This window comes from Apus apus, chromosome 1 (assembly GCF_020740795.1).
Source record: "Apus apus isolate bApuApu2 chromosome 1, bApuApu2.pri.cur, whole genome shotgun sequence".
NCBI lineage: Eukaryota > Metazoa > Chordata > Aves > Apodiformes > Apodidae > Apus > Apus apus.
The window spans coordinates 111,075,601-111,097,498 of NC_067282.1; the positions used below are offsets into that span (position 1 = coordinate 111,075,601).

The 21,898-nt window shown below is 48.2% G+C and overlaps 1 protein-coding gene across 1 annotated transcript; it reads left to right on the forward strand.

The window, feature by feature from the left end:
- The first annotated feature begins 3,526 nt into the window (after nucleotides 1-3,526).
- RS1 (retinoschisin 1) lies at nucleotides 3,527-17,266 on the forward strand. Its single transcript, XM_051608159.1, has 6 exons — nucleotides 3,527-3,601; nucleotides 11,349-11,374; nucleotides 11,686-11,791; nucleotides 15,487-15,628; nucleotides 15,772-15,967; nucleotides 17,051-17,266. Exons 1-6 carry the CDS (start codon nucleotides 3,550-3,552, stop codon nucleotides 17,201-17,203), a joined length of 675 nt encoding a protein of 224 aa, XP_051464119.1. The 5' UTR covers nucleotides 3,527-3,549; the 3' UTR covers nucleotides 17,204-17,266.
- Nucleotides 17,267-21,898: the final 4,632 nt, after the last annotated feature.

Below are 21,898 nucleotides of genomic sequence, written 5' to 3' on the forward strand. Positions count from 1 at the left end.
AGATTGTGGCTTCATCCATTTCAAGGGCATCCAGCTCCTGACGGTTTGACTCAAGCTCTGAAAGCACTGGCAGTCTTGCTCTCTCGGCCTGTCAGTATCCTGCTTCTGAGAGATGCCTGTGGTTCACACGTACATGTGCAAGTGTGTACATTCCCTAGTCAGGCTAAAACCAAAGGGTGCCAGTCACACATTTGTGCTGAGACATTGCTTATAGTGTGTGTTCAGCTCCCAGACACATGGATCTGTGCATGCTGCTCTGATTTAGCTGTCTGGCACTCTTGACTTTGGGAGAGACACTAAATCCCTGTGTGGAACTGTGTTTCTCTCCTTCACGTGAGTGCTTTTGCCTCCTGCTTCCCTTCTGAGGACATGTGCTTGCATGTGCTGCTGATCTGTCAAGCACCAGGGAGAGCTTTATGCCCCTCTGTGTGTTTTGAGAGCTCGTGGATGCACAGCTCTGCCATGCTCAGAAGAAAATTCTTAATCTCATAAGTAGAAAGCTATGGGCAGAAATTAAGTCTGCATTAGATGCTAGCATGAGGCTATGGTACTGAGCTATATCTGTCAACTAGGCAAGGCCAAGTTTAATTCTTAGCAAACTACTGGTAAAATTGGGGTTCAGTCCAGCTAACTCATCTGGGGAAGAACAAATGTCAGGGAGCATTCCCAGGCAGGGTGTCGAACAGCTTGCACTCAGATTTGTTCACCTTGCTGCCATCCTAAGGGCTTTGCACCCTTACATACCCCTATGTCTTCATGTTGTGCCCCTGGAAACACAAGCTGTATTCTCAGCGTCACAGACTAAAAACATCCCAATGATGCAGGGTGGCCTTTGTGTTACTTCCCACAATCTGGGGAAAGCAAGCTCAGCAGGATATCTGAGAGCCATGAGAACATACCAAAATGTCGTAAGGCCAATGTGACATGAGCTGGACCTGAGAAGCTGTGTGGCCAAGAGTGAACCTGCCCAGGCAGTTGCTATCCCTGTTTTACGTAGCAGTGTGGATGTCACCAAAATGTCCTACCTTGGACAGTTTGTACCAGCCACAGTTTTCTTCCATATCAATGCCAGGCTAATTTTTATCCTTTAAAAAATGTTATTTTTATGTTTTATGAAGGGCAAACGTAGCCCTTTCTGGTGCTGTATTGTGTACTGGCTTTAAAATGTTTTCTTTCTTCGGTACCTGAAAACATTTGTATGCTAGTTAAGAACTAACTACGTGATTAAGTTAACAATGCTGTCTGCAGTGGCAACACATTTTGCTGTTTACAGTTATTAAAATGAAGGACCATCAACACCATTAGGCACAGAGGGTCTAAACTGCATAGTATTTATACAGAGACTTTAATATTAACACTCTTCTACTCTTCATGTGAACCAAATGAATTTTTTAAATGCTGCAGGCACATTTTTAAACAAAGGATGCCCTTTTTTTTTTCTGCGGGGAGGGAATTTTATGACTGGGGAGCCACCAGTCTTGAGGGCATCCCTTTGGGTGAAGTGCTCTTTGACAGTATCTGTGCTATTTCTCAACACGATCCCTGAGCCGTTGCATTTCTCACACAAAACCAAGACCTATTTTGGGTGGAGCTGACCATAAACCAAGCTGATTTAAAACTCCTTGGGCTAAAGGGGGAGAATTTGGTTTCACTTTTAAAAAACACGATAGGTGATTTCTCTCTGGGTAGGCAGCTCTGCCTCCTGGTGATGTGTGCTTATGAGACTGTAAGGCAAGAGACTGAAGGTCTGGTATGATTTTCCAAGAGATATGTGGAAGAAGGAATTTAGGGATTTTTTAACTGGGATTTTCAAGCCCATGGAATTTAGATATCAAGTCCTCATCAATGCAGAGAGGGAATAGATATCCAAGTATCTTCAGCTGTTCTGGAAATCTCTGCCTCTATAGCAGCCCATGTTAGACTACACAGGAAAGAGGAGAGAGAAAGCCTTGCCTGGATACCAGATAGAGCCTGGAGTGAGATGCCACACTGGGGCAGATGCCCAGAGACTGCCTCGGTATCCTCAGTGAGGCTCATGTTTGTTCACCCTCTGTATAGACCTTCTTGCTGCCCTGAGAGGGATGCTGTGTATGAGCATGAGGCCCCTCAGAAAAAAAAATGAAAAACAGGAGCAGCCTCCTGCCCTTAGGAAAATGACCCCCTCCCTGCTGCCTGGTACAAGCCATTCTGCTTGCTTACCCTGCCATGAATCAATGCTTTCTGGTGTTTGAGGTGAGCTAGCCCAGCTCCATGAAGCAGGATGGCTGTGTCCATGCAGAGGTCTACCTGTGATAACCCTCTCTCTCCCTGAGGGTAGACTGATCTGGGAAAAGTGTCGAGCTGAGGAGGTTAAATTGCTCAGGGCTGAGGAAAGCAGCGAGCCCCTGTGGCAGGAGACTCCTTCCATCCATGTTTCATGAGACTCATTCCATCCATGTTGCACACCCTGGCAAGGCCAAGAGGCATCAGCACTGGAGATGTGACTGCAGAGGAATGAGGTACCCGGCAGCCCACTGATGGGGCATTTCAAATTTGCAGGTATCCAAAGACAGATGAGATGAATCCTGCCCAGGGAACCGTTTCCAAGAAGTCAGCATCCTTGTTTGCGCAGTTTTTTTTGAATGGGTGTGAAACAGAAGACTAGAGATGGATCTAGCTTAATTCAACAGCAGCCCACGTGATCTATGCAGCACTTTAATCTATTCCCTGTGCATACAATCCAAGATCTTTTGAAACAAAGCAAGCTGCTTCTGAAGCAATTGCTTTCAAAAACCTCAATTAAAAATTCACTGCTAATTGCACATAATTAACAGAGATTGGACGAAAGGGTGCAAGATCCATTGGAATCACTAGCAGTCTGTTGTCTAGAATGTTTCACTCATTTAAAAATCAAATGTGTAACTCTCTTTGATGTAAACTGGTTGAGAGGATACTATAGGTGGAACTGTTAGCAAGGGGAGGTCTACTTTTTTTTGTTTGAGATTTTAACAGCTTAGCAAGTAAACAACTGAGATGTGCTATTTCTGTGTGATCTACTAATTGCAGTTTTCAGCCCCTAGCAATTAGGTGACTGAAAGAGCAGTAAGGCCAGGGCAGATTTTTACACACAACTATTAATAGGAAAGGCATTGGTAATGTGGAGGTAAATAGTTGGGGTGGAAGACAATGAATACATGCTGCATGCAGTAGAGAATATATGCTACATATATTTTATAAGCATTAGACATCTGCATTTCTATTGGGGGGGGGGTGGGTGGTGTCGTATATGTGGTTTTTAGGTAGGTATATCCTTGTTTACTTGGACATACTTCTGCATACACAATCAGATTACCTGAGTGTCAGTACCTTTTACCTTTTAAAAACTGTTGGACATGACACATCCTCTAGGATGGAGCTTGACTATAATAATTGTGTGGTTGGCTTGCTGGCGCTTGATAAAATGAGAATGGAGGAGAGTAAGGTGCTTAGGCAATACTTAAGTTAATCTCATGCCTTCCCAGCAAGCTGAGCAGCATACTAAAGAGCTATTCCCGAAAGAGGAAGGAAAATATGCAGTTCAAGATGGGAAGAGTCCTGCTCTCTCTTCTTTTGTGGTACAAAGGTATGCACTTTGCCTCCTGAGAGGCACTTTCAGATGTCTCTCTTTGTATTTCTTGTTTCATCCATGCTTCTTTCTTCTGCCAGGGGGATGTGGGGTACAGAGCAAGCTCTTCTCTGTGTTCTGATGGAAGCATAATAATTCAGGGAAAGGCAAAATTGTGGAGGAGATGTGTAATTTATGTACATGAGTGAACAGGGTTCTTACAGCTCTATGAATATTCAGTAGTAAAACTCTATTTCATGAAATAATTGCAATGTAAAAGAATTGCCATATAATTTGTCAAAATATGAATTTGCAAAGAAAATTGCAGTGCAGCTGAGCCAGTGAGTAAATAATAATGCTGATTTGAAAAATGAGGTACAGTATAACATGAAGGACTGGTCCTTCACTGATCAAAATTCTTGATTAATCAAAACCTAATCATTTTCTCTAGCAGCAAGACATTGCTGATGGAGATTTGCCTTTTCTTAAAGGCTCTTTCAGGTATGTTTTTTATTTTTTCAGGAAAAAATTTTCCAAAGGCACTTTAAGAAAAAAAAGCAATCAGAAGTCAAGAAAATGGGAAATGTATTTATCAATTTTGAGACTTTCTTACTTTTGAGGCTTTCTCAACTTTACTTTTCAGAAAACCAGCAATGATAGGAGCTAAGCAGGAGCTAGGAGACAGAAAATTCAGGGTCACAGTCTCCTTCCATTTTAATTAACCCAACTGTGGAAAGAGGATATAATTTTTCTGGGTTGTGTTTGAGTTTCTGGCTTCATCTAAGCCAATGGCAAAGCTGCTATTATCTTAAACAAGGCTGGAGTTGCTCTTGCTAAGTGCTGGGCAGGATCTACCATTATTAACATGTGAATAGAGTATGATCTGTCAGAGTGTTGGACAGACTAATCTGAGAGTCCAGCTTTTCCTCCATAGATGCTGAATTCTCAAAAAAATTATCAAAAAATGGTCTTTTGCTTTGCCTGTTTTTTATCTATCCTTCTGTGTTTCCACTGAATAGTTTGGTCTACCAAATGACACGGACAGGGAATTGTTCCACAGCTAGCCATGCCTTCATTTCATCCTGTTATGCTTTGCTGTACCCTGCTCTGTCTAATTAATACATCCTCCTTTTAATCTTCCAGCAAATATTTATGCGTTCTCCTCATAACTTTTCTCTTCACTCTCCTTTGCTTTACTTGGGAAGGTTACTGAAGGTGCCTGAGCTTTTTGGAAGGCTGTTCCTACCTAGACTCCAGCATTTTTTTTCCCAAAGGGTGGCATAACTGCAATTAGTCCTTGGGATGAGTTCATACCTTGCTCTGAATCCCAGACACAGCTGCTTTTAATAGACACCCACACATCAGGATATTTTCAGAGAGCCTGCGATGAAAAGTTGCTTGCAGGATCAGTTTCCAAGCATCACTCCTTCAGTACTTAATTTATTTTCTTCATTTACCAGTTTTCTTAATTTACTTTTTTTTTTTTTTTCTCTGCTTCATGGTTTTCTGGCTAAAGAGCAAGCAGTGACTCTGTGCTCAGGTCAGACGCCTGCCTCTCTCACCACGGAGAAGGTGCCATGAGGTCAGTCCTCCAAGCCATGTGCATTGATGCCATGATAAGCCCCTGAGCTTATTTTCTCTGGCAGAGCAAGTAGCTTAGAGGAGGATCCCCAGCCCCCCCGCCTTGGCTGGACTCGTGTTTGCTGGGGACACCAGAGCAGCAGCACCAGCAGCAGCAGCATATGGTGCATCAGGCAGGCTCCTGCCAAGAGAGCCTCAGCAGCTGCCGGGGCCCCTCCATATGGTGAGGGGGAGCACCCCAAGCCCTGGATTGACACGAATGTGCTCTTAGCACATTGAATGTGACATGCGTGTGCCACGTTACTCCACCTGTGCTCCCTGCTCGCTGGGGAAAAAGCACATCTCACCTGTTCCAAAGAGGGGATTTCTTCTTTTTTTCCCCTTTTGCAGCTTTGAAAAAAAGAACAACAGCAACAACAAAAAAAGCCAAAAAACCAAAACAAATAAACAAACCAACCAAACCAAACAAACAAAAAAAACCCCCACAAAAATCAAAGGTCCGGACCCTCCTTCAGATCACAGTAAAGAACATCTTTAGTGCCACCCTTTGGCGTCATCGATACATCTAATGAAATTACTACGCAGGCAATGTTCAGCACAGCTCTTGAGCAGGAAGGAGCAAACAGGTCAATAAGATCAGAAATTGCCAAAAATTTTCAAAGGAACACTTTGGGAAAAAAGATAATTATGCATCTCTTAGGAAGAAAATGGGAAAAGGTTGATTTCCCCCCCCCCTCCGCCAAGTCCTGTATGCTTTTTTCAACTATTTTCACCACAAAAAAAATAATTATAGAAACATTATGGAGACAGCAGGCATAAAAGAGAAATTTATATGAACTAAATACGTATGATTGTCATTATTTAAGTAAGTTTTTTGTCACTTTCAGATAAATAACTGTAAAAAATGAGACACGATACAGATGGATAAAAATGGAAAGCAAAAAAGAAAATCCATCGAATAAATAAAATTAAATGGAAATGAAAATAATAAAACAATGAAAAATCCCCACAAAATGTATGAGGGAAACAGCGGCCATATTAAAGCATGAGACAGGAGCTTAACATGGAGTAGGAGCCCTTCTCCCCTCCACAAGCTCCTGATGGATCTCTTTCTTTCCGGCTCTGGCTCTGACTGTGCCTGTTGGGGATCAGCAGAGATGAGTCCCCACAGGCTGATGTGTCCCAGGGCAGTGGTGCCCTCCTGGGGAGTGTCGGGGCCAGAATGTCATCTGCAGGGGAAACAGGCTCAGCATTTCTCCAAGTGCTGCTTTAGGTAGTAAGAACCCCTGGTTGAACATCCTGCTGTCACCAGGCCAGCCTGGCTGCCAAAATCTCTTGGTGGACACAGATCTGCATATGCCCTGTGGGTCTCTACCTGCCAGCTTAGCTCCCAAGGACCATTTAAAGCCTGCAGTTTATAGAAATAAAGGCACTGTTTGCACAGCACAGTCCTCATGGAGCCCCCTTAGCGTGGCCACAGAAAAAGTCCCGGGGGAGAAACACCAAAAGCAACCATGAAGGGATTGTGCAAAGGGGCTATGCCTGGACCCGGGGACAGGCCAGGGCTGCAGCAGGGGTCCCTGGGGCCATTGCCACTGGTGCAAGGGCAAAGAGAGGTGAGGGAAATGCCATGTGCTTTGGTGGTCTGGGACATGGCAGCTTCCCCACATACATCTTGCTGCTGAGGCTGGTACAGTTGATGTGAGTCACCTCACTTGCCTAGCACGATTTCCAGGGCTGGGATATAAAAATAGCCTAGGTTAATAATATAGCAACCCACAAACTAGCACCTGATGGGTTCAGAGGTATCACAATGCTTTCTTCAGTGACAAGACCTCTGTGTTGCTTACATACCTCTTTAACTCTGCTTCCTGATGCTCTCTAATGTGGCTCTCAAGGAAAACAGGGACTTGCAATATTGTGCCTCTCAAATATAGTACCATTCATTCCAGTCACCTCTTTAATTTCTTTGACGGATTTTCTGGGGCTCCAATTGAATTTTTCTGTTTTTTAAGCTGTTTTCCTTTCCCTTGTCCCATGGCCCAGACATACAGAAGGGAGGCAGGCGATTAGCTATGCAGAAGGAGCCACCACGCCAGGAAAGTGCTGCATCACAGAGGGAGTATTCTCCACTGGGAGAAGGGGAGAGAAAATAGTTTTGCTCATCCCTCTGAGCTCTCTTAAGCTGAGATGTTGCTTGCAGAGACAAGAGACAAAATTAACGATTTTCCAGCTGAAGCTTCTACGTCACCTAATTTTTAAAGTCAATACAGAATGTTAATAATATTTTCCACATACTTTGTCTGCAATAACCAGGTTTATGTGAACTTCTTCCAGTAAATCAAGTGACAGATATTTATTCTGTGTTATCTTTTATTTTTCTATTTTATAATGTGCTTTCTCACGCTCATACATCTGTTATTAATTCTAGCAAGACACACCAAAAAAAAAATGGCTTGCTGTTGTGGTTCTTTGGTCAGGATATTTAATATGATTTCTCAGAGCTGACCTTATCAAAATGTGCTCAGCATTTGGTGGTTTTACTTCTGCCCACATGTACTTTCCTCCTTTGTTCTTCTCGATTAATTGCTGCGAACTTTCTGAGACACTCAGTTACCTGTTCCTGTCACTAGAATGCCAGCAGCTGAGCCTCCTTGCTACCACTTGCCCCTTCCTTTCCCCAGGTAGCCCAAGCTGTGACTGCTGCTTTATCCCACCTCCACCTGGGGAAACTTATGTCCTGCCCATCCTGGCATCCCAAGTCTGCCTCTGCCAGCTCCTTCCTTGTCCCCAAACCTGGGGTGGTCCCTGTGATTTGTCTCCCCTCCATCCTGCCCAGTGGCAGGTACCAAGTGGGACTGCCCTGGGGTGCATGCCAGCCCCACCATGATGGTTGCTCTGACACAAAATCCTCCCCTGGTGCTTGCCTGAGCCCTGGTCCCTAAATCCTGTGTGGCAGGGTGGCATTTGAGCCCAGCAGTGCATTGGCTGCACCACGCTGCAGGGCGGGATGGAGGGACAGGAAGGGCGTTTGCCCATCTCCCTGCCTCTCACAACCATGCGCAGATGATAGTTTATTTCATTGAACTGATGGTTTGTGGAATGTCCTGAGGCACTGCAGGGGCTGTAAATAGGGCTCTTTCATTTTTAATGTTTTGAGGGTTTTTTCAGTCCTGTTCTTCTAAAACAACAGCCCCTGGCAGCCATGCAGGACTTATGACTCTCCCATGAATTGCAGCAATTCGTTCTGTCTGACCTACAATTACCAATTATCTTTGTAACCTTCCTTGAAGGCAAACACGCTCCCTATAAAAGCATGCTGTCCATCACATTTTTAGACTATTGGCAGTCAGCTTTCCTCTTCATTTCCTTTGTAGGACAGGGCCTGTCACAGCTGTAAATGCACCAATATATCAATTACTACTTTTTCCAGCGGGCTGCAGGCAAGGGCATATTTTGTTCTCCTTTCCTCTCCTGACACTAGGGGTTATCAGGCCACACTGCCCAGGTCGACATTTGGCCCATCTGCAGCTTCTGCCAGCAGATGGATGGCCAAGCTGCTCATGGAAGCAAGCCCTTAGCAGTTAACATCTTCTAGCTAAAAAAGGCAAGGCTAACCTCCTGTCTGTGATGTTTAAACCAGCAAGCCATGCAGTGAGGGATGAAGGTCCCCAGCCCATCAGGGGGAGCCAGAGGCGTGCATGTCCTGGCACTGCTTTTGCACCACCCTGTGTCACAGGGCTGACCCAATAATGCATGGCACTGAAAAAAGGGGTAATATGCTTGAAATTAGAATCATGGAATCATATTGGTTGGAAAAGAGCTTTACAACCATCAAGTGCAATTCACAGCTTGGGTGCTGCAGGGGACCCAAGGCAAGTATTTATGCAGAGACATATTTGTGCACCTTTGCTTTCATCTGTGAGTGGCTCCACTTACTAATCAGGTCACTGACTGGCAAAAGCACATTTAACCAACAGAAAGAAAACAAGAAATGACACACAAAAGGTTTTCCACAAAAATCTGTCTTCTGAAAGTGAATATAAAGAAGTGAAGAAACATATAGTGAACACACATCTCTGAAATAAACTTGAATGCCTGCAGACTGGAGTAGCTGAGGCTGCAGCCCCTTGAGCTCAGACCTGGGCAGTGGTGACGCATGGCAGCTGTGCTGGCTGGAGAGCCAGGCTCTAAAATCCTGGAGTAACAAAGCTAGCCCTTGCATCTGGTGCACCAGTAACAGGGAGCCCATCCTGCTGGAAGAGGCCACTGTGGCATGGGCTTAAGAGGCAGGAGAGGTGCCTACTGGCCCAGCTCCCATACCCCCGTGCCAGTGCCAGTCTGGCATCAAACAAAGCATCAAGCTGACAGGAGAGGCACTGCATTGCTTTTACTGGCAAAGACAATACAGTTTTGATGGGTGATAAAGTCCTGGTTTGTATTGTGTTGATCTGAGGAACAGGCAGTGTTAACTTAAACAACACCCACAACTGGTTTAAGTTGGTCTCCTTTGCACCATGTGGCACAGCACAGAGGTGGCCACCAGCTGTGTGGCCTTGGGCTTACACCTCTGCCTTGGTTTTCTTCTTGTACCATGGAGCCATTGGCCTTGGCTGGGTAACATCTGTGCTGGGAAAGCTGGAGAGCCATGTTGCACATGGCCCCCAGCATATGCTTTCCAAGATGCCAGGTCCAGAGATGAACACACATGTTTTCCTGCTGAGCTTGATGAGGTCTGGATGCTCCTCTGCCTCCTTCTTGGGCCTGACTAAAAGCCACATATTTTTACCGTAGACCAACATTTATTTCTTCTACAGGGGCTGATACCTTGTGTTAATGCAGAAAGTTCCCAATGCCAGAAATGCCGCCCTGGGACACTGAAGCAAAGGAGATAATCTCTGCATTGAAGAAATTATTTTTTAAAAATGTATTTATTATTTTGTTTGCTGGGATCTTTCTCTCAGATTCTTGGGACATTCAGGCTCAGTGTTGCACTCAAGGAGCAGTTGCATTTCATCAATAGACAGAGCTTTGTACGTCATTTATATTTCAGCTGATTATAATTGCACAGTGGTTGTGAGTCTTTTGAGATGAAAGTTGCTATAGAAATACAAAATGTAAATTCCTGGCATTAGTTGGAGCTTCCTAGGCTCAGCAAAGTCACAGTGTATGAATGAATAAATCATAACTAGATTTCAGTGAGTAATTCAGAGTCTAATTCATTTGGTGAAAAGATCCTCTTTTCCTATTCACAAAACCTCTGTTTGGAGATGGTGGGATTCTCATGGCTCCTGTATGCAAGTTTTGGTCCTTAGTGGCTTGTAGATTCTCTACTGGTATTGAAAATATGATGTCTAACATTTGGCTTGTGTTGATGATTTATCAGCAATCACAGACTTTTTTTTTTTAAATTATTTTATTTTCATAGCTTTCTGCCAGTTCAAATGCTATTAACATAGTCTGCTTTGGACTTCACTGGGAAGCAGGGGAGCCCTTTCAGCAAGGAAAGGGCTCATAAAAAAGCCATTGCTCAGTGACAGGCAGGAGATAAAACAGGTCAGATTTTAGAAAAATAGCAGCTCTTCCTCTATAGCCTCAATGACTGGTTTTCTCCAAGAAAAAAAAAAAAAAAAAAAAAGAGTAGTCTCATATGTAAGATGGATTGGGAAGACCTATTTAAATTTTCCTCCATCTCATCCAGACTTATCTCAGGCCAGGCACCTTGCAGGGTATCCTCTCTCCTCCAAAGGCACCAGGGATTTGCAGTGGTGCCAAACTGAGATTTCACCCTTGAGGTTCATCAGCTCATGAGTTTTAAGGGCAAATGGAGATGGAAACTGTGGGGGAGGAAGATAGTAAAAAGTGATAGGGGTGAAATTAGCTGCAAAGCAGAGGCCAAGGAGGCCAGCATAGGTTTCTCCTCAGGATGTTTTGAGCGTATCTGATCAGGAAGAGGAGATGCCAAAGGCATGGAAAAGAAAATGCAGTGGAGGAGTAGTACTGGCACAGGCACATGCAATGCCCTGTTCCTACCCACATCCTCTTGCTTTCCCCTAGAAATCAGCTTGGGTAAAAGCAGTAGATTTGTCAGTCCTTCCTTGATTCATTGCATTTCCTGACATTTACTTGCAGCATCTTCATTTCTGATCACTCTCTCTTCTTCCCTCCTTGCCTCCTGCCCCAGCTGCACTGGCCCTCTCCCCAGGAGAGGTAAGTCTCTCCAGCTGGTTGGGCTGCTGGGTAAATGCTGGGGACCAACACTGCGTGGCTCTGGTGTCTTGGGGCAGAAGGAGGGATGGCACCTGAGTCTCCAAGCCCAGGCATGTACTCTGACCTCTGAATCCAAATGGGAGTCTTCCCATGTTTTGTGCCGGGCTGGCAGGAAGGAAGAGGCTCGGAGAAGGTGCAGCAGCCTGGGTGGGTGTGAGTGTCTGTCTAAGCTGCAGGACTCAGGCTTAGCCTGGTGTCACTACTGTCAATGACTATGTTGATTTGTAACTGGTTTTTTACCTTTCCTTTAGGATGAGAGACTGGAGCTATGGCACAGCAAGGCTTGTAAATGCGATTGCCAAGGAAGTCCTAACCTGGTATGGTCCAGCAGGACTAACAGCTTAGAGTGCATGCCAGGTAATGGGCCAGTGTGCTTTAAGCCATGTTTGTCTGGTGATCTTCAGCAGCTCCCCCTGTTGCATCCTGCATTGCAGAGGTGGCACATTACAGGGCTTCTTGTTCCAAACTCAGTGAGGCTGGGGGAGCTGCGGTGGTTGGAGGTGCAGCATGACTGTGCCATCGGGCAGAGCAGTGGCAGCAGGGAGGGCCATGCCTGGGCCTTGAGAGGTCACCTGGGGTGGCCAGCCCGGCGGGTGCTTGCCTGCCCTGTCCCTACAGCCCCTGACACTGGTGCTGTCAGAAACTGCACTTGGAGCAGCCACCTCTGTGTTGTAGGAAACCTTTTGTAGCAACTAGGCCGATTCTCCTTTGCTGCGTTTCCATCCAGTGCTTGTGTTGAATCTGAAGGTTTCCCTCCCACAACATGAGGCAGCTGACCAGTGCAGAGGCTTTCCAGTCATCCTTGCCAGGCCATCTTCTTCCCCCAGGCTCTTCTACCACACATCCTGCTACTGTGAAGGGCATGTCCACCTGGGCCTTGCCCAGCTTGAGCATTGCCCACAAGTTTCTTCCCTGCCCAGAGCAAGTACAAGGAGAGGATTAATCCATTGTGCATGGGTGGTGTCTTGTCCCCATGGCAAAGCATCCCCAGACATCTCCACTAAAGGGTCATGGCTTCCCAGGCTCTGTTTTTCCATTTTCTGCAGCTAGTATCTTCACAGGGCTGCCTACAGGCACCCGGTGGAGACAGCCTCTGTGATGCAGAAGAATAACTTACAGGAGCTCCAGAAATAACACTCTCTTGTTGTGAGGGTTTCTTCCAGTCTTGTATGAAAGAAAGCCAGATGCACTACCACGAACATGAGTCTGAGCTGGCATGGTTCTTCCCAAGTTCACCACTCTCTTTCAAAGGGCCGGCCACCACAACTCTCTTTTGTCACAGCATCATCACAAAGCCTACCTGTGATGGGGAGGTCCCTGCAGTCCTTGCATCCTTCTCTGAGTCTCTCCCCATTCTCTTTGCATGGGGCTGCTGTAAAGCATATTTTGGACAAATGGAGATTACTGCACACTCTGGTCACCATGTAGGATCCCCCTGCTTCCCACAGCCTGGCAACATGTCCAAGGAGCAGCATTGGTATGGTCACATGCACTGCAGAACCTCATGTCAATGCTGAATCACTGCTGACCCAGAAGAGAACCCTGGCCAACCACTTGGGAAGTCCATCTTCTCACAATGGCTTCCTACCAGCATCTCTGCCTGGCATACCAACCTGGTTCTCCTGCATGTTTTCTCACTGTTAAACTTAATGTACAATTTTCCATACAGACTTGTTACAGCCAGGTACCACCCTGCTGTCACTTGCACCAAGGAATCACAGACTCACAGAATGGTTTGGGTTGGAAGGGACCTTAAAGATCATCTGATCCAACACCCCTGCCATGAGCAAGGACACTTCCCACTTGACCAGGCTGCTCAAAGCCCCATCCAATCTGGCCTTGAACACTTCCATGGAGGGGACAGCCACAACTTCTCTGGTTAACCTGCTCCAGTGGCTCACCATCCTCATAGTAATTTTTTTTTCCTATGTCCTATCTAAATCTAACTTATTTCTGTTTAAAACTGTTTCCCCTTGAAAGGGAAGGAAAGGAGACACAGTAGGTTTAGTTGATCCATCCATGGCTGAGGGGCACATGTGAGAGGTAGAGCAGCTCTAGGTTTCCTGGCCAGGCTAGGTGTCAGGAATGCTCTCACACATTAGCACTAGATAGCTGAGTAATGGAGGCATCTTCCTTGAGTGATGAAGGCTGTTCTCCTGAATAATGAATATTGTCAGTATGTCTCCCAGCTGTCTCTCTCCCTTAGTACGGGGGGCGTTTGCCTTCTCCTTGCCCAGCCCAGCCACAGTGGTGTGGCCCAGAGTCCCCACTGCTTGGGGACGGCTTGCAGAGTAGCCAGGCTGAGGTGTTGCAGAGCTGTCTGTGGAATGGCTGGAGGGGAAGCAGCCTCACAAGTGCTGCATGAGTTTTCTCCGGGTCGGTGGTGATGGCTTAGCTGGTGTGGCTGGGCAAGCACCAGGCATTTGTTTCACGGGTCCCTGTGCATGGCGCAGCTGAACAAGCCAGAAGGTGACCTTCTAATTGCATTACAGTTGTGTAGTCTGCAGATTAGTGTTGCTAAAAGTAAAGTTCAGTGGTGTTCAAGATAAGCCAGCCAAGTAGTAAACATGCAGGGCCACCCCAGCCTGGCCACGCTCTTGCACAAGGGGAGTGAGGGTTTTTAATGAGGTGGACAAGCGTGGTGTTTCCATGCCTGGAGGAAGGTGGGATGGTGGCTCTGTTTTCATGGGGAAAAACGTTAATGAGGTACCAACTGAGCAAGATATGTTAACGAGCTATTGATGCATACAATATTGACCTAGTGGAGCTTGCTAATTAGACATTGAACATGCTGCTGCAGTGCTGGGGCATTGCACCAGGGAGGCCGTGGTCGTGCTAGGCCCAGGGCACCTGCTGATGCTCCCCACTTGTCGGTCATTTCCAATGCAAGGCATCACGCTGGTCGGTCAGGCATGGCTAAGGTGAGGATATGTCCTTTCCATGCATGAGGCTGTGCAGAGCTTTGCTTGCTCCTTTATTGCTGAAACCCATGAAACAAACTACACTGAACTGGAAAATGTGACAGTTGCCCTTGGGAGACCACATGTGCTCCACAGACTCCAAATTTGAAAAATGTTACCAATGGTATAGCTGTTTGCCCAGGCAATCCCCATGTCGTGCTTCTGAGCATCTTTATGTCTATCCTGGATACACAGTGATGATCTGATCGCATAAAAAATGACCATAACAAAAAAATCCCAGCTAGGTCCAGTAGGTGCTCTGCTGGCAGAGTCACCAAAGGCTTGCCTTCCAGAGCACTGTCTGGTGACCCACCACAGAAAGTTTTAATGATGAATAAGTATTTCTGCTCCTAGTGGTTTTGAAGCCAGCAGGAGTCTTGCTGAACTTCTAGCTATCACAGAAGACAGCTGTGGGGTCAGGTTTGGCAGCCTGAAGGCAAAAACTCAGATGGAGAACTCTGAGCCTTCAGCAGGGCCAAGCATTATACCTCACTAGCACCAGAGTATCTGCAGGTTTTTCACAAGACAAGGCCATCCCTAAATAAAAAAGATAGTCCCCCATAGCAGAAAATGCAGAAGATCTGAGGGTACTTGTGCAGAGGTGATCAGAGCAGGCTCAGCAATTTTGCCATGCAGGCATAACCACAAATCAAGGAGCGGGAGGAGATAAAGCCCAGGAAAAAAAGCCTTACCAAACATTTCCCAAAGACCAGGCAGAGGCTGACAGACTGAAGGCTGGATCCAGGTTGACAAATCCAGTCTGGATCTGCTTCCACCTGCTTGCAAAGAAAGAGGTTTGAACTGCAACATCTGAATAAAACCCTCTGCCCAGCAAAGTGCTGCAGGCTTTAGGTTTAGGAAGTTTGAGAGAGTTAGAAATTCATACAAGAGAAGAATTAGAAATTAAGATCCCATGGCCCGTGGGCAGCAAATACCGCAGGGGTTGTGGTCCAGGTTTAAGAGCATCCCTGGCATCCTGGCCAGGGAAGAGAGGGAGCAGCAAAACCTCAGGGCTGTCAACAACACGTGTGCAAACAACCAGGAAACAAAGCCACTCGTGTCCCGTAAGTTACTTTTCCCCTTGTTCTGCAGAGTGCCCCTACCACAAGCCCCTGGGCTTTGAGTCTGGCGCCGTGACCCCTGACCAGATAAGTTGCTCCAACCCCGAGCAGTACACGGGCTGGTACTCCTCCTGGACACCCAACAAGGCCCGCCTCAATGGCCAAGGATTTGGGTGAGTCTGAAAATGCCTCCCTGAGGGGGTCCTATGTGTGGGTGGGTGTGGGGGGCTGGGCTCCCCTGGCAGCATGGGGCCGGGGGGGGCTGCCCAGGAGGGCAGTGGCAGAAGACATAGTGGATGCTATGGTGTCCCCCCAGGTGTGCGTGGCTCTCCAAGTACCAGGACAATGGGCAGTGGTTGCAGATCGACCTGAAGGAGGTGAAGGTGATCTCGGGGATCCTCACGCAAGGGCGCTGTGATGCCGACGAGTGGATGACCAAGTACAGCGTGCAGTACCGCACCGATGAAAACCTCAACTGGGTGTACTACAAGGACCAGACTGGGAACAACCGGGTCAGTGGACTTCATGCTTTGGCCACCAGTGGAGGGGGCAGCATCTCCAGTGCCGTGAATGCATTCGGTGTCAGTGGGGAGGTGCCCCAGGAGCAGGGCCCTGCGGGAGCAGCAGGCTGGAGGGCGCCCAGCACTCACCCCATGCCTGGGGGCAGCACAGAGTGGGGCATCCCCCCTGGGATGAGAGCCAGTGCCACACTGACCAGCCACAGAAGGACAAAATACATTTTTTGTATTTTCTAATTATGATAGTGGAGTCCAGATGAAGTTCAGAGGCATTAGCTGGCATTGCAGTGGTGGCAGCACCTCCATGATAAAACCCCTTTCTCAGCTGTGGCCACACAACCCCAGCCATGCCTGGGCACTGCAAAATACTGGCTCCTTTTTCTTTTTGCCATAAATCCAGGGTTAGTGCATGATGATGGTGCAGAAAACCCCCTTAGAAAAAAAATCTGCAACCAGTTAAGTCACAACTCACCAAATATTTCTCACGCTGCACTTCTTTGTGGTTGGTCTGAAGACCTTACACTGGAGTCTGTGGTCCCTGTGCATCCCAGCCAGGCTGGGGAATGCCACAGCTGCTGCCTCGCAGGTGTCCTCAATGTCTTATCAGTGGGGATGGCCCCATCTCAGAACTGGAGGTCCTAGTGGTTTTGCTGAAGTACAGGTTCCTGCAGCCCTGGGGAGATATTGAGCTTTCCCCCAAAAAAGAGATCATGGCAGGAGATGTGGGAGCATGGCCAAGGACTGGGGTCAAGACCCCAAATTAATTTTTTGTTTATATTGTCTGGGAACATGAACTGGAAACAGCCAAGGTCAGCCACTCTCACTTTGAATATATGGTGCCTTGCTGCAGGAAGGCAAATGAGAGAGAATGGGGTGAGCATAAGTCTGGCCTAATAATTAAAAGTGCAGGAGCAATGGGGGGAAAGTGACTTACTCAGAAAACCCAGTCAGCGTGACAAGAACTGCCTGCACTTGGCTATTTTTCAAGTCTTTTATTTTGAGGGCGGAGCAGGCACCCCAAACGCCTGGGGTGGGACTTCCAGCCCCTTCACCCCTCACCCACACCTCTCTCTCCAGGTTTTCTATGGCAACTCGGACCGCTCGTCCTCGGTGCAGAACCTGCTGCGGCCGCCCATCGTGGCGCGCTACATCCGCCTCATCCCGCTGGGCTGGCACGTGCGCATCGCCATCCGCATGGAGCTCCTCGAGTGCCTGGGCAAGTGCGGCTGAGCGCTGCCTCCCGGGGCTGAGGTGCAGGTGGCCCGCCTGCCCAGCCGGCCACCCCCACCCCTGCGAATGCCCGGCCTGCGAGGGGAAGGGCTGTCGGGAATAAAGCGTTGCTTCGTCCCACGCCTGGTGGCAAAGCTAAAGCCTGCTGTGGGGCGGGATGGGTGTTCGCGGGGCACAAAGCTGGGAAGGAGGGAGGGTTCCTGGCTTCCATCCCATGGATGAGGGGCTTCTGGCCGTGGGTGTTAGGTGGGGGAAAGTATCATCGTCGTGTGCTGTGGGTGACAAAGTAAATGCAGGTGGGGTCCGAAGGCAAGGTTTGCACTCCTGGGGAGGGCAGGTCTGCCTGATTAATGTGCCCTGCTGCCCCGCCGGGCCAGGGAGGGCTCTTGCACCAGGGCAGACGTCCTGCTCGGCGTCTCTCCGCGCTCCTCCTGCTGGTCTCTGCCACGCCGGGGCCGGGGGCAGGGCCAGAGCTGGCCGGTCCCTGGTATGACAGGCCTTGCCTGTATCTCGCACTCTCAAATCCCCTCATCTTGCCTCCTGTCAGGCCCCGCTGGGCTGAGCAGCTGTCTTTATTCCTGGGGCAGGCATCGGGCCCTGGTGCGCTGGGTGGCCCTTCCGCGTCCTCTCCATTTTAGCACTCGCACATCCCTGGCAGCCCAGAGCACACTTCTCCCTGTCGGGGTTCGGGCGCAGGAACAGGGGCTCGCTGGGGCCGTGGGGCCTGCCCCCCAGCAGGCGCCACATGCCTGAGGAATTCGGGCTGCACAGCGGCTCAGATGATGCACCCGTCTCCCAAGGAGACCAGGCAGGTAGTAGAGCCTGTGCCTCTGCCCCAGGCAGGGCTGCAGACCCTGCAGCTCCCAGGCAGGGAGGCTGTGGAGGGCTGTCCTGGTTTGGGCCCAACACGACAACAAAGGAACAGCCCCACGGCTGCTCATTCAGCTCCCCCCCACACACACACTCTGGGATGAGGAGGACAAAGCTCATGGGTCGAGACAAAGGACAAGGAGGGTTCTTCACTGATTAAGGTCCTGGGCAAAACAGACTCAACTTGGGGAAAAATAATACTTTAATTTCACACAAATCAAACACACCCAGGACACAGACACACACAGAGCAGGGCTTGCATATGTTACCCCACCCCTCCCTTCTTCCCGGGCCCAAATCCCTTTGTTCCCGGTTTCTCTCCCTCCTTCCCCCCAGCGGCACAGGGGGACAGGGGATGGGGTTTAGAGTCACTTCACAGGCTGGTGGTTCCTGCTGCTCCCTCCTCCTCAGGAAGAAGGATTCCTTACAGTCCTGCCCTGCTTCCCCACGGGGTCCCTCCCATGGGAGAGAGTCCTCCACAAACCTCTCCTTCATGAGTCCTTCCCACGAGGTCCAGAGCTGCTCCAGCCTGGGCTTCCCACAGAGTCAGGGGCTGCTTCAGGAACAGCCACCTCCCCTGGCACCAGGGTCTTCCACAGCTGCGCAGTCAGAGTCCACTGGCAGCAAATCCTCTGGCCACAAAATCCAGTGGCCAAGTTCACCCCTCCTGGCACCTTCAGGGAATGTTCCACCACATTCCTCCATGAGTGCAGGGGCACAGCTGCCATCTCACCATGAGCTGCAGGGAAACTTCTGCTTGGCACCTTCTTCCTCACCAACCACCAGCACTGCTCTCCTCCCCAGCACAGCTCTTCTCCTCCTTCTCTGCTCAGATGTTACACCCCTTCTTTTGTATGTTAATCACAGAGGCACATCTATTGTCCCTCTGATGGCTCCTTGGCTGGTTTTGGAGCAGAGGGAGCTTCTCAGCTTCTTACCAGAGCCACTTCTGGGGCCCTTCCCCTGCTACCAAAACCCCACCAAACCAAACCAGAACAAGGGCTCTGGGGCAGCAACCACTGTTTGTTTTCCCATGTGTCTGCAGCAGAAACTTGGCAAACACAGGAGGCCTTTTTTTTAAGAATCCATGCGTCCATCCCAAAGAGCAGTGGCATCAGCACCTGAACTGTGTCAGTGGAGGGAGGAGAGGCATGAAGACAATGGCATCAAGGCAGGACATCTTCCTCTCGTGCCATCTTCTTACCCCTATGGGCAGAGAGGCTAATGCCTGGTGTGCAAGGCAGATGAGATGTGGCTAAAACCAAGTGAGATGTGACCAAAAAACTTGAGGAAAATCTTTTAGATGTCTGTTCAATTCATCACATCTTATTCATTTGTGAGGGCAGGTATTTCTGCCTTGTTTTTTTTCCTGTATATAGAGACAAATAATAACTGTCAGGAAAACATTCTGTTCTGGCGAGCCTGAAAGCTTCTGCTCCACTATACCAACAGTATGGAGGCTGCAGAGATGTAGAAAAGACCAAATCCCACCTGCTGAGACGATTGTTACGTCACCATCACCCCCCTGCCCCACAACCCAGATGAGATTTACCTATCCACAAATGGGTCTAGGGACATGGTTTTTTTAATAAGAAATCAGTGAATCTGACTGGTTCTGTAGTGCTAACGTACCAGTCCAGGCAAGCACTAATAAGAAGGTATGCTGAGCTGGAGGCCAGTCGTCTGTGTAGCCCAGCTGTGGGACCAGCATGGGGTAACAGCCTCCTGCAGGCATTGCACATGCAACGCTAGGGAAACAAGGGCTCTCCATCAGCAGTCAGAGCTCGTGTTAGGAACACCAACACTGAAAGCTTTAGTGTTTCCAGCCCCTGAATACAGTTGCCATCATGTTAACACACTACACTGCTCTCCCTTCCCTAAAAGCACCACGGGCAGCTCTGCTCCATGTCCTGGTGGAGGTTTGGTGCTGCTGTTTTATTGCCTGACTGAGGGGTGGTGGGATGGGGTTGGAAGGGTAAAGGGACAGAGTGGGCACCAGCCAATGACTACTTGTAGCACCCCAAAGCAGTTAACCTTGACTGTAACCACCCAACCTTGGCTGTGACTGAAGAGCTCCCACGCACACAGGCCAGGGAGTTGTGAGTTGCCTGGTTTTGGAAATGCATCCTGTGGCAAGGGCCAAGAGTTCCTGTGTGATTTGAAAGAGCGTGTGAGTTTAACCCACAGTCTGAAAGGCTGGACCACACACCATTAGACACAAAGGTACGACACTAAATTATTTATTTTCAAATGACTGATCCTACATATAGGATATAATAAAGCCTGGGAGGAAGAAAAGGCTGTCTAGGTAGAAAGGATGTACGCTATCACTCTTCCAGCCTCCCAACTTCAAAGAAATCACTAGACCCTTTTCCAGATTGAAAAGCACAGTGATAAATAATGTGGAACTAACTGGCATACACTGAATTTCACAGTTCATTTGCTTCTCGCCTCACCCTGTCCTTTGCCTACAGTTCACCTCTCCAGCTGGCATGGGGAGGTGATCTACTTCTGCTTTTCCTCTGCAATGTCTAAATGGTTTCTGCGAAAACGGGAGTTTCTGTGCTGATCCCAGCTATGCAGCTTGCTTGATAATCCACCTTTGGAAATTCACTTAGCCTATGCCTCTCATCTAAAAAGAGGGGTGCTGAGAGGCTTAATTAATTAAGTGGTGCTAAAATGCTTTTAGAATTGCACTTGACTTCTACCTCTGCATAAATGCAGGATGTTGGAGCAACAGTGTGACAGAGTGCGTTATGAAAGCAGAATAGAACCAGGCAAAACACAATTACAGAAACACCAAGCTTTTTCTCATAAAGACTAACTTTTCCTGGAGTACCACTATCATGTTAATTTACTGGCACAGATGCTTCCAATCATAATTAACCAAAACAGAGCCAGCAACTGCGGCTGCAGGAGATGATGCTGGAAACACATACATCTTCTAGGAGTGAAAATCCCAGTGCATGGAGTTGCAACCACTTTAAACACAACAGGTTTGAAAAAAAGAGGCAGGAGTTAGGGCTGCCTTCAGCTTCATTACCTGAATTTTTAGTCTGGGATGCTTACATAGAGAAGTGAAGGACTACTCTGCTGACAAGTCAAGCTTGCCCAATCTAGGGATATGTGATAAGGACTGCCTTGGGCCTACAGACCAGCTACAGCATTTTGAAGTCAACAGTCCCCTTTCTCTTAACAGATACTTGCAGGAATTCTCCTTTCACTGTGGTCTGAGAGAAAAATGTCCACACTCATCCTGTTCCTCGTTCCATGGGGGACCAATGCTGACTATCCTGGTAGTGGTACAACCCACCAGGCAGCTGTTTCAGAAGGATGTGAACAGACTGCAAGTCCTCGCTTCCAGGAAGTCTGCTGTTGGAGCACAGAGGGAAAGAAGGGAGGCCAAGGGGAAGTGGTCCCTATTCCTCAGTTTCTTTCCAATTACCCTGAAGAATGAGGGACGAGCAAATAAATCTTTGAAAGTTTTTAAAAGCTGCACACAATAACAAAAAGAGTCGTGCTCAGGACACATTAAAAGGGAAGCCATTAAAAGCTGTATCACTGACACTTGATGTCTAGAAAAGTCTCAGCTTACGTGTGGCAAGGATGAAATCCTAACATGCTACTCAAATGGAGGATTCCCTTCTGCAGCAAAGGCAGTTTAAGGCCCTGCAAACTCCCAGGGCTTTTTGATTTCTGGGTAGTACCTGCTGAGTGGGTAGGTGGGTTGGAGCCAGTTCAGATGGGAGAACAGCAGAAGTTTTTGCCCTGAAAGGAAGAACTTCCCCCAAAGCCTGCAGTGAGACTGCAGGAATGATGGGCAGC

Excerpts from the sequence above, each read along its gene's own strand:
- RS1 (XM_051608159.1), top strand. The coding sequence starts at position 3,550 with ATGCAGTTCAAGATGGGAAGAGTCCTGCTCTCTCTTCTTTTGTGGTAC. Across the intron at positions 11,792-15,486 it reads CAGCTTAGAGTGCATGCCAG|AGTGCCCCTACCACAAGCCC; the intron begins GTAATGGGCCAG and ends CTTGTTCTGCAG. Across the intron at positions 15,968-17,050 it reads ACCAGACTGGGAACAACCGG|GTTTTCTATGGCAACTCGGA; the intron begins GTCAGTGGACTT and ends CTCTCTCTCCAG.